Genomic DNA, 12,568 nt, shown 5'->3' with positions numbered 1-12,568 from the left:
GCCTTGCCATGCGCGCCGCAGTTTGCCAGCGAAGGTCACCGGACCCGGCGCAATTGCGGGCTCCAGGCCCCGGTGCAGAAAAAGACCTGTGGCCAGGACTAGATTAAGACCTTTATGATAAAACACTGAAAACGGAAAGTTTATGATGTTCTTCCTCCGATTTGTTATCGAAAACAAAAACAATATGAAACTCCAACACTTATGAATTTTCCTCCTTTGTTGAAAAAAATATGAAAATGTTTTTCAAAATGTTTGTGTGCCCTTGCCAAGCTCCCAACTGGCCCGGCTGTCGGGTTAGCCAGCCTGGCTGCAGCCTGAGGCTCCTTTCTGCTCTCGGGCTCTGGTAGCCTCTAAGTACCCTTCAGCCATAGTCACCTCTGTGACTTGTTTGGAACCGAGATGAAATTCTGCTGTGGGTTTTTTTTTTTCGGGGGGGGGGGCGGGGCGTGCCCTGCAGCTTGTGGGATCTTAGTTCCCCGACCAGGAATGAAACCCACAACCCCCTGCAGTGGAAACCGGGAGTCTTAACAGCTGGACGGCCATGGAAGTCCCTAGAACATTATTTTTAGGTGAAGATGTAATCTGAAGTTTCTGGTTATCACTTTGTCATTACCCACTGCAGAACCGGCTTAAAGAGCGCCATACAAGGGGGAGTGGGAAAAACAGGCCAAAAGTACAGGTCTTTCTCCAAGAGATTGACCTCTGTTGGGGACTGAGACTCTCTGAGGATCAGGGTAAGAAGGTATTGCATCTCAGGACTGCTCATGTTGAATCGGGAGCGGAGGAACCGATGACAAAGTTCAAGAAGGGGAAATCATATGACAACTGATCATGACACGTGCCTTCTACCATGATCCTCTGATGGCTTTGGGATGTCAGGGAATGAATTTCATTTGGTGGTGCCTTAATCTTGGTTTTTCTCTATACAAACAGGATTCTCAAATCAGAAAGATTTGCTTTGATATTTAAAGTGTGTCTGCTTAAATCAGCTAATACATGTGTTTCCTATGATAGCTTGTTTACAAAGCTCTTCCACATGCATTTTCTATGTATCCTATAAGCTCTTCCCTCCTTTAAACTCTCTTGGGTTCTGAGATGCTACTCTCTCCTGGTTTTGCGTTCAGTTCCTTGAACTTTTGGTCTTGAGATTCTTTTCCATTACCCCCTCATAATGTGGTGTTGCCAGGGTTGGACTGAGAACCATGGCTGTATGTTTTCCCTGGGAGACTATAGTGCACCCACTGTTTTACCTTGGGAATACAGTTGGCCCTCCATATCTGTAGGTTCGGCCAACCAACTGCAGAATATGCGGTTACCAAGGGCTGGCTGTATGACACCATTTTATATAAGGGACTTGAGCATGTTTTGGTATCTGTGGAGGTCCTGGAATAAATCCCCTGCAGATACCGAGGGATGACTGTATGTATGTTTGCAGATGATTTGCAAATCTTTATTCTCCAGTCCCGACCACTCCCTGGATCTTCATATTCATATCCAACTGATTACTGGACAACTCCATTTCTATGTCCCACAAACACCTTGAACTCAAAATGTGTCCAAATCTGAAGTCATCTCCAATGTTCCACTGCTTTTCCTGCAATTTTTTTTTCATAAATGAAGCCCCGTACCTGGAATCAACTTCTATTTCTTCCACTCCCACACATGCAATCACCAACTGCTGCCTATTTTATCATTTAGCTACTTCAATTTCATCCTCTCTTCACTCTACTCCTACTGATACTGCCCTAATTCATGCCTGTAGCATGTCTTACTTGGGCCATTACCATTCCTTCATACCAGGTTTACAGGCTGCCCGCGTTAATACCTGCATCTCTTGTCCCTTCTCTACTTTTCCTCCTGCTGGAGACCTGGCTGGTTTACCTCTCTCCAGCCTTATGATTGACTTTTTACTTTCCATTTAATTTTTCCCTTTTCTCATCATCCTTCCTGGAATACAATATGACTGCCTTCGTTATCTTGCAGTCATGAGGTGACCTTAAAGATTAAAGTCTGCTACGAATGGTAGAACAGGAAGATGGAAGGAACCTAGAATGTTGACACCATTGGGCCACCTTATCAGTCCTGAGCTAGTTACCTCCTACTTTTCACAAGAGAAAAAAAAAACCCTAAGCTATTTAAGCTCCGGTTTATTTACATATCTGCCTCATCCTGATACATCAAGCTTCAGACAAATGAGTAAAAGGTAAGTGGTGCTCTGAAGGTACCTAGGAGCCAGAAATGGGCTTCGCTCCACCAAAAGCATAGTCTGACCAACTGTTAGATCCCTTTTCTGTGTGAATACACATTCTTGCCAATGAAATAAAATGCCTGAGGTTGTTATCAACTAATCAATCACACCTTAGTATGAAATAGAGACCATTCATTCAACATACTAAGAGAATGAATTCTGATGGAAGGATAAGCAAGCCTGAAGCATTCTGAGGAGCAAGGATTGGATGGGGTGGCAGGGAGATTTGGAACATCATGAGTACTCTGTGAACTGAGAGAGGAGAGGCCATTCTGAAAAAAGAAAGATGCAAAGAATGGCAAGGTATCCTGGCGCCAGCTTTAACTTCCAACGTTAACTAGTTTTAATTAAATCACTGCTTTACCGGGGAAGTTTATTTTTCAAAAAACCAGTGGGTTGATTAAAAAAAAAAAAAGTATAGGCATAATAGATTTGGGAGCCTATTTAAAAAGAAATAAGCAGGAAAAACTACTTACTCCACTTCAGAACATTCTGACATGTGCCAGTATGAAAGACTAAGTTTGCCTTCATGGTCTCTGATGGCAGCTGCTTAATCCTGTATATACCTCCCTCTTACTACAGTTTTCCCTACAAAAGAACTGTTCCTGGGGGAATTAAGAGGTGGAGTACATGACAGAGTATCGTCAAAGCCAGGAAATGACTTTGAATGGGCCTCTGGCAATAGGCCAATGAGTTTTGATCTCCTCTTCCATCTTAAGAGCAAAGGCTTATTAATATTCGTTTATGGGAAATAGGCAATTATACAAAATACAGGATCGGAACCAAAATATGTTTTCAAAATGTGAGTTTTTGACACTTGGAGGATTTCATTCCAAACTCTCAATTATATAATTACAAAAAAATCCATGTTTTAGAGAAACATACTTAATCTTAACTTAAAATTCATGTCACTTATCACAAAGTTAGACAGTCAAGTATATAGAGGGGAAACAAAACAGAAGCAGTATTTACAAATTTAGACTACATGAGATATTGTGAAGAATCTTTTGTTAATAAGCAACACAATACATATTTTTACACACTACACTTCAAAAATGATGCATCTGTGAACAACATGATAAAGGTCATAATGTTGAAGACTTTAAATTCAAGGTTGGCAGAGTTGAAGACTAAATTCAAGGTCAAAGTCATACTGATAGACTTTAAATTCAAGGTTGTTGTGATGAAAACTCTAAATTTAAGGACAGATTGTCTAAGAAAGGACAACTAGCATTCAAGCTATTTAGTCAATTAGTTCCCTGTGAGTACAAAATATATAGGACTCACTAAATGGATTAGCCTAATTACAAATTCTGTTCATTTCTAAATAACTTATAAGTCTTTTCACAGAATCATTCAGTCACACAGTTTCTCTCTATCCTTGTGTAGGTATTTCTGCTTCATTTAAAATCCTTATTCTACTCCCTCCCATTTCCATATTTTTATAAGTATAAAATATCTTTAAACAAAAAAAAGTCTGTTCCTTAGCTAGAGAACTATTCTCCCACTGACTTCTAGAAGAGGAAAAAAAGATTCCCATTTCCTCCTCTACCTCAAAAAAACTAAGCAAACTCAAACAATCCAGCTCCTAAAGTAGTGTCATATAGAACCCAGGTCCTGGCACAATATTTCATGCTAGTTTTCCTGCTATAAGCTGAGAACAATTTAGTTATTTACATTACTGAGAAATCTATTTAACAGGCTGATTCACCCCAGGGCTTCCATCAGCAGAGGCTTGCTAAAAAAGGCGAGAGCAGCGGCGTCTTCGAATGGGAACATCAAAGACTCTCCTCCGTCTCTCCTCCTCGTCGTCTTCATCAGATTCATCCATATCTGCCGAATCATCATCATCGTCTTCCTCCTCCTCCTCTTCTTCTTCCTCTTCCATCTCTTCATATTCATCAGGACCCATTTCCTTGAAAGAGAAAACAATCTTTTGATAAGAACTTCCATCATTTTTACTCTTATTTAATATAAATTCTCATTTACCTAGAATCTAAACAACTGGGCATGCCAAATATGATTTTTTATAGACTTCTCAGAGAATGTTTATAGATTTTTAAAATAGAATTTTATAGTCTTTTATACATTTTCATAATGCACATGCTGATGCAAATTCTAGAGTATATATTCTATCACAAGTTTTAAAATGCTCAATGTGGTTTTAATGGTAAATATATTTCATCAATATAGTACTTATTTTTTACATGGTGGTTGGTAATTCACACAATGTAGCAAACAGACCACTCCTAACAACCCAAGATAAAATTTTACTGAACTTATTAGTGTACTGAATAACAATTCTTTATTAACCTACATGCTTACAGAAAAGAGGATCTGAAAATATTACTAAGGTGTGACCTCTACTGGTAAGTTTTATGTACTGTCAACAGGAGGTCTAAGAGATTTCTATTAAGCTCCTAGTATAAAGACAATCAGCATCGGTAGCCTCTGCTTTTAAATTAATTTGTTGAAGGCTCTCGGAGTAAGGTGGTAGTGATGTTGAACATCCAATACATGAACATCTCCTGGGAACTTCAGTTCCTTTTAAGCAGTGTCTCTAATTGAGTCTTGACCCATTCTGATGTTGGTTTTCTCTCTTACACATTTGAAGACTCAGTGAGAGGACCTACTGTATTGGACAGAATCCTGAACGGCAAGGAGGACCTAGCTGGTAATGTGGCAAGTATTGGGAAACTTGGGATGTGAGGGCAGCAAAAGTCCTTCCACCAAGGCTTTTATGGCATTGCATATGCAGCATCCCGCTACCCCGTGATCGAGTCTCTAACCACTCTCCCCTGTTCACTGCCCTCCAGCTACACTGGCCTCCGTGCAGTTCTTCAGACATACCAAACACATTAGTGCTTCAGCACCTCTGTACTTGCTGTTCTTCTGCTTGGAACACCCTTCAACCACACATCCACCCAGCTCCCTCTACTTCTTTCAAGTCTGAACTCAAATGTCACCAAGGCCTTCCCTGACACATCTTTATATCAGAACAACCCAACAGTATACTTCTTAGCTCCCTTACTCTGATTTTTCTCCAGAGCCCATATTACTACTTGACATAAGTGAGGAGTGTGTATTTGCTACACTTTGTCTCTTCCAACTAGAATGTAAATTCCAAGCCAGAGATTTTTTTTTAATCTCCTCCACTTTCTTCTTTTTTAATTTTTATTGAGGCATAATTGACATACAACATTATATTCGTTTCAGATGTACAACATAATGATTCAATATCTGTATACATTACAAAATGATCCCCACAATAAATCTAGTTAACATCCATCACCTTACATAGTTACAGGGCTTTTTTCTTGTGATGAGAACTTCTAAGATCTACTCTCTTAGCAACTTCCAAATATGCAGTACAGTGTTATTAACCATAGTCGCCATGCTGTACATCACATCCCTGAAGGCAGAGATTTTGATAATATCGTTCACTGCATTTTCCCCAGCACCTAGTAGGTACTCAATAAATATCTGTTGAGCAAGCAAATTAATTAACGTGGGGGAAAGGAAATGTCCTTTAGAATTTGTCAAAGGAACTGTCACTTGGGATTTATTATAACACTAACAACAACAATCAGAGAAAATATACATAAATATATTTCATTACTTTTATCTTTTGATTTTTTAAATCTGAGAAATAAAGACTTTAAAATTCAGTAGAAGGTACAAAAGGGGGAGAGGATTAAAGCTTAGGAAATTCTGAAACATTAAATCCAGGTAGTATGATTATTAATTATCTTAAGGAAAAAAACAGAAAAACTGTTAAAGAAATCAATGTAGCTAAAGAGGGAGATTGCTGATGATCTCAGACAAAAGTGTACACATACAAACAGTAGATGGAAAGAGGAACACACAGACAAGAATGGAAATAAATAAGCAGCAGGAGCCTCTAAAGTGTCCAAACACCAACTACCTAGACCAAGAAAAGGCTTAAGACCAACCAAAAAATGTTTTATAGCAACATTCAAAGTATAAAGCAAAAGGAAGTATTAAGTATGATAATATATGGTTAGTGGACAAATAAGGGGAACAACTCAACTTCCATATCAAGAAAACTAATTTTTAAACAGGAAAGGTACAATACAAATAAACACAATACAAATACAATTCCCACTGCCTCTTTCATGTTGATTAGAAATAAGTCCAGAATTCTCATTTCATTTTATTGAGTTCTCATCCTCGAGAAAGAGAAAACATTTTCCACAAGGCAGTTCAAGATTTTATATGCTTCTTTGTGGTTGGGAGGAAACTAAAACTCTTAAGTAAGAACATAGTTAAGAGAGGGTTGAACATGTAATGAGTTTATTATTGTAATTTGAAATTATAAATTTAAAAATTTAAAACTTTAAAAAAGGAGTAATATTATAAAACTTCTCAGTTTTAATTTTTAACATGATAAATGTCATATAACTCATAAAAGCAGGAGTTCTTTGGAGTCCTCAATAACTTTTAAGAGCTGAAGGGGATCATGAGACGGAAAAGTCTGAGAACTACTGTCCTTAAGTAAAGACTACTCTATCCCCACCCTAACAAACATTAAAAACAAGCCTCAACAGGATCGACTGACCCAATAGTAACTTAACTGCACAAACTACCTGTGTGAACAAATGTCAACACTCTTTACACTTTAGGTCAGGAATATATAGCAACTTTAGGGCAAGGAATATTGCCATATATAGAGATTTTATAACAATAAAAGAAGCACTTCATTAAAAACATGTAACAATCCTAAACATATTTGCATATAATTAAAATACATGAAGCAAATTAAAAAGAGAATAAAAATTCAGAATTAAAAAAATAGACAAAACTGTAATTATAGTTGGAGATTACAACAATCATCTCTCAGAGAACACACACACATTAAAAAGATCAGTAAATATATAGAAGACTTGAAAAACAGTCAACCAATTTGACTTGCCATTTATAGAATTAATATTCCCCCAAATATCAGAATATACATTCTTTTCAAATACACAAAGATCATTTACCAAGATAGACCATAATGCTGGGCCATAAAACATTTAAAAATATTGAAATTATACACAGCGAATTCTCTAACCATAACAAAACTAGAAATCAATAACCAAAAGGTAACTGGAAAAGCTCCAAATGTTTGGAAATTCATACATTTCTAGAAAAGACATAGATCAAAATTAAATTACAAGGGAAATCTGAGAATATTTTGAATTAAATGTTAATAAAAATAATGCATCAAAATTTGTGAAATGTAGCTAAAACAGTGCTTAGAGAGAAGGTCTAAAATCAATAATTTAAACTTCTACCTTAAGAAGTAAAAAAAAAAAAAAAAAAGGAGCAAATTAAACCCACAGTAAGTGGGAGAGAAATAAAGATAACTCCAGAAATCAATGAAACAGAAAATGAACAAATAGAGAGAAACAGTGAAACCAAAACTTGTTCCTTTAAATAATCAATAAAAGTGACACCCCCCTAGCTAAGATGATGAACAAAAGAGAAGATGTACATTACCAATATTAAGAACAAAACACTACATATAACTATAGCTCTTACAACCATTAAAAGGATATCAAGGGAATACTGCAAATAACTTTTACGGAAATAAATTCAACATTTAGACCAAATGGACAAATTCCTTGAAAGACACAAAATTACTGAAAGTGAAACATGAAACAGAAAATATGAATATTAAAGAAATAAAATTCATATCTCAAAGCGTTCCCACAAAGAGAACTCCAGCCCAAGATGACTTCACTGATAATTGTATCAAACATTTAGGGATGATACCAATCTCATACAGAAATGGGGCTAGTCAAAAATGGAAGACTGTTATAGGAAGTAGCAAATTCACAGTATTGGAAATATACCACTGGGAGGGAAGCTAAACTTCACTTCCAAACCCAGGCTGTAGATTCTTTTCACCAGAAATACCACAAGTATAATGGCCTAAAGTCTCATCATCATCCTTCTCTTTCCAAACTGGAGTTGGGAATGTATCCACTCTAAGTCAGATTAATATCATGTCTATCTTCCCAGACTTACACTAGACCCACCCATCGGGGTCATCCCAGGAGCTAGAGGGCTTTTTTTGAACATTTGACACCTATGACTTGATGATATTCTGGGTATGCAATTCATAATTTATTCCTATTGTATAACTCAAGTGTCATAATTTTCTTTAATCATTTTATAGCCTGTAAGATTGGGGTTACTGCTATACCTGTCACCCTAGAAATGAGATTTCAAAAATACAACTAGTTGACTTAGGAAATGATCCCAAAGAGAGACTACTAAAAGTGCAAGTCTACCCATTAAATCTTCTTTGTAATGATTTTATAGGATATTTGTATTATTTTTTAAAATTGGGAGTTTTAGCAAAACCACTGTAAGAAATTGCTTTCCCGGTCTTAATGAAATAAAATAAAGGCGATTCTAACTGGTCTAGTGTGGTGATTCTCAATAGGCAACAAAACTGTTTTGGGAAACTGGAAAAGACACTGAAACTTTGAAACCAATAACTACTTTATATGATACTGTAATGGTGGATACATGTCATTATACATACATTCAAACCCACAGAATATGCAACACCAAGAGTGAACCCTAATGTAAACTATGGACTTTGGGTGATAATGATGTGTCACTGTAGGTTCACCAGCTGTAACAAAGGTACCACTCTGGCGGGAGATATCGATGATGGGGGAGTCTATGCATGAGTTGAAGCAGAGGGTATATGGGAAATCTCTGTACCTTCTGCTCAATTTTGCTGTGAATCTGAAACTGCTTTAAAAAATAAAGTCTATTTAAAACAAACAAATAAAAACAACAACAAAAACACAACAGTAGAGTTACTCTGATTGAAGAATCTGGAGCCTCGTTTACTTACTGTCCATCCCCCCCAACATATTCACACATCTCCCCCTCCCCCCAAAGATACTTCCCTCAAAATCTCTAGGGTTCTCTGAAATGCCATTTACAAACTATCTGTCTGGGTAATCAACAAAGACCCTCTGTGGAGTTCATTCTACAAAGTCATGTATAATCAGCACCAGAGGAAAATTTAACCTACCAATCGAGCTATAGACACCCTGAATGTCGGACATGCCATATGGAATCGGGGAATGGCAACATTAAAGATCTTGTCTTTAAAGTAAAGGAAATGGAAGGTATAATATCCTTCCATATAGCCTGATGTTGTAGAGAATGTGGTACAACTTGTATATTCATATACCCGGCCTGGGCTGATGATTGGAAATTCACCTGCAGAGAAAACAGTAACAATAAATTAAAGTAGAATACTTAGTTCTTCATTATAGCAAACACGATATGTCCTCTTTAAACTATATTAAAGAAAATGCATAATTAGAAAAAAATCTAAAAGGGACTATAAATAATGTTAATATTTTGGGATGGGATTATGAGTGTTTTGACATTTTTTTTGTACTCTCCTAATTCCCTATAGTCTGTTGGGGGGTGGAGGGGTGATATCCAGTAGAATGAAAATTAAAAAAGGAGAGGGGGGCTTCCCTGGTGGCGCAGTGGTTAAGAATCTGACTGCCAATGCAGGGGACAAGGGTTCAAGCTCTGGTCCGGGAAGATCCTACATGCGGAGCAACTAAGCCCGTGTGCCACAACTACTGAGCCTGTGCTCTAGAGTCCGTGCGCCACAACTACTGAGCCTGTGCTCTGGAGCCCACAAGCCACAACTACGGAGCCAGCGTGCTGTAACTACTGAAGCCCGTGTGCCTAGAGCCCATGCTCTGCAACAAGAGAAGCCACTGCAATGAGAAGCCCGCGCACCGCAACAAAGAGTAGCCCCCACTCGCCGCAACTAGAGAAAGCCCGTGTGCAGCAAGGAAGACCCAACGCAGCCAAAAATAAATAAAATAAAATTAATTTATAAAAAACTAATTTAAAAAATAAGGAGAGGCATTGAGGACACAATCTTTAAGACCCTGGTAATAAAAAGTGTCACATATTCTAGTTCAAACAGAGATAAGGATAATCTAAATGTTTAAATGTAGCAAGAGACTAAAACATAAAACTCTGAAGATGCATCTTAAGCATTCAGCCGAGACAAAATGGCAGTCACAAGGGAAAGGTTTTACACCAATAGACGAAATGACAGAAAAAGAATTACAGCTTTAATAAAATTCTTCAATATCCAGGAAAAATTCCTTAAAAACACACATAAATATGAATTTATTTGTGGCAATTAATTAAAACTTCAATTTAAACTGAATTCTACATATGCTTAGGACCAATAACAAAAGCGCATATCTTAAATAATATTATTTTCCTGAAGTACACATACAAAACGTGAAAAATCTGAGGTCTCAGAAACTTATGATAATCATAATTTTTTAAAAAGCCAAATGTCAATGGTAATCAGAGGCTAGAGATGATTGACATCAAAAAACAATAAAATCTGTGCTACTAAGTTTAACATTTCTTCTGAAATTTCAAAAAGATGACCAATATGAAATTTATTTTCTCTTTCTTCCATACACCCTGTAACCCTACAGAATATGATAATGAATAATTATCCAGCTAAAAAAATAAAGCAGTTAAGAAGGAAAAGCAAGAAACCTGTGTAAACTACAGAACGGAAATTCAACCCCTGAATAATTGAGTTTGCTATAATTTTAGAAAAGTTCATGTTTCAGGAACTAAACTGATAAAATAATGACCTTTACACATTATATTTATGAAGCAAAATATTGTAGTTAGGAGAAGAATTCAGAATCTATGATATCTTTCACACTGAAACACAGCTATTAAAAAGATGCAGTCTTGGGCCTCCCTGGTGGCGCAGTGGTTGAGAGTCCGCCTGCCGATGCAGGGGATACGGGTTCGTGCCCCGGTCTGGGAGGATCCCATATGCCGCGGAGCGGCTGGGCCCGTGAGCCATGGCCGCTGGGCCTGCGCATCCGGAGCCTGTGCTCCGCAACGGGAGAGGACACAACAGTGAGAGGCCCGCATACCGCAAAAAAAAAAAAAAAAAAAAAAAAAAAGATGCAGTCTTATCCACTAACTACATCATGCATTTGCCAAGCTATGTATCACATATATACTCTCCAAAATGTTTTAGAAGCAACTGATGTATAAACCCAAATCTTGGGACACATACCAACTACTCCAGGTCCTTGAACTTCTTCCACATCACCTTTAGCATTTGTTATTCTCCAGTAGCGACTGTCTAACTGACATGCCTTCTCAGGAAGTGCATCTTTTGACATTTCAATCCTGGAGAAGAGAATGGAGTGGTAGAGACACGTTGGTTTTTTCTGTTTAAGAGCTACAGTATTTTGAGCTGAGCCAGTGAAAGGGATTTCCAAAGGAAATTAAGAAACCCAACCCAAAGTCTGTGTAAATCATCTATTCCTGTAAGTTTGCAAAGATACTGGCCTAATTAGCTGGACTCCCCCACAGAAATGCTTTCATTCAATTTACACACTTGACTTTCATTTAGGATTAACAATAGAAAGGACAACATAAAAATTTACAAACACTGGTGACAACAATCTTTTGCTGTTCAAATAAAGACCAATGTGGGAAACACTTTCTAGAATATGGTGCCATGAAAAACTTCTGTTCTAAAAAATGGAGTCTTTTTTTTCACGACAAGGCTATACAGCCCTTTTCTCCATTAGCTTCTAGAAAGCTCAGAGCAAAATGTCACTGTTTCGTGCATCTACTATTCAGTTACTGGGGTTATACCTTGACTCTGTTTTCTAATACTATTATTTCCCTCCTTTTTCTGAGACTCTGCTGACTCTTATTTTCATTTAGAATACTGTATAAGCACGTGTAGGTATTACTATTTTAAGCATATCTCAATCCTAGGCAGGATTAAATTAAATAATTAAAACAACATTCATCTGAATATGTAAAACTGGACATATCAAAGGCTTCATACAATACCAAAATCCTAGAATGCTTTCTGGTTAAGTATACATTATTATTATTTCTAGTATGTATATATGCATGTATATGTATTTTTAAAATATATATATCATAAAGTATTTAAAAATACATCTAAAAACAAAGCATTCTTAATCCCTTAGGGCAATGAGTTATCTTTACCTCACAGTACAGAGTACTTCTAATTAAAGTGTATTTAATATTTGTTTTTTATTTAACCAAATCCAGGGCTTGCTCAGCACTATGTCTAATATACAGGCTGTACTCAATAAATATTTATTACACTTTTAATTAAATATAGACAGGCAAGATAAAACTGAAATGCATCGTTTTATCTTGGGCAATTTCATAGCTTTCAGAACGCAATATAACTCTAATACTGATCTTTCATGATGATTACAGCTT

General features: G+C 37.0%; 1 protein-coding gene across 4 annotated transcripts in view; it reads right to left on the bottom strand.

The window, feature by feature from the left end:
* Positions 1-3,036: 3,036 nt before the first annotated feature.
* FBXO3 (F-box protein 3) overlaps positions 3,037-12,568 on the bottom strand; it is a 32,772-nt gene continuing 23,240 nt past the window's right edge. The window contains exons 9-12 of one of the 4 annotated variants that reach the window (XM_082627648.1): positions 11,370-11,485; positions 9,309-9,499; positions 5,541-5,731; positions 4,054-4,163 (exon numbers count right to left, since the gene is read on the bottom strand). In XM_082627648.1, the coding sequence (XP_082483774.1) occupies positions 5,588-5,731; positions 9,309-9,499; positions 11,370-11,485 (451 nt within the window). In that variant the 3' untranslated portion in view covers positions 4,054-4,163; positions 5,541-5,587. Of the gene's footprint in view, positions 4,164-4,195; positions 5,732-9,308; positions 9,500-11,369; positions 11,486-12,568 lie in introns of those variants that run through there. The other 3 variants (XM_082627649.1, XM_082627646.1, XM_082627647.1) reach the window with 3 other exon arrangements.

Source organism: Mesoplodon mirus (genome assembly GCF_964341445.2).
Source record: "Mesoplodon mirus genome assembly, chromosome: 7".
Taxonomy (NCBI): Eukaryota; Metazoa; Chordata; class Mammalia; order Artiodactyla; family Ziphiidae; genus Mesoplodon; species Mesoplodon mirus.
The sequence above is the reverse complement of the archived record's forward strand: the minus strand, read 5'-3'. Positions and strand labels throughout refer to the sequence as shown.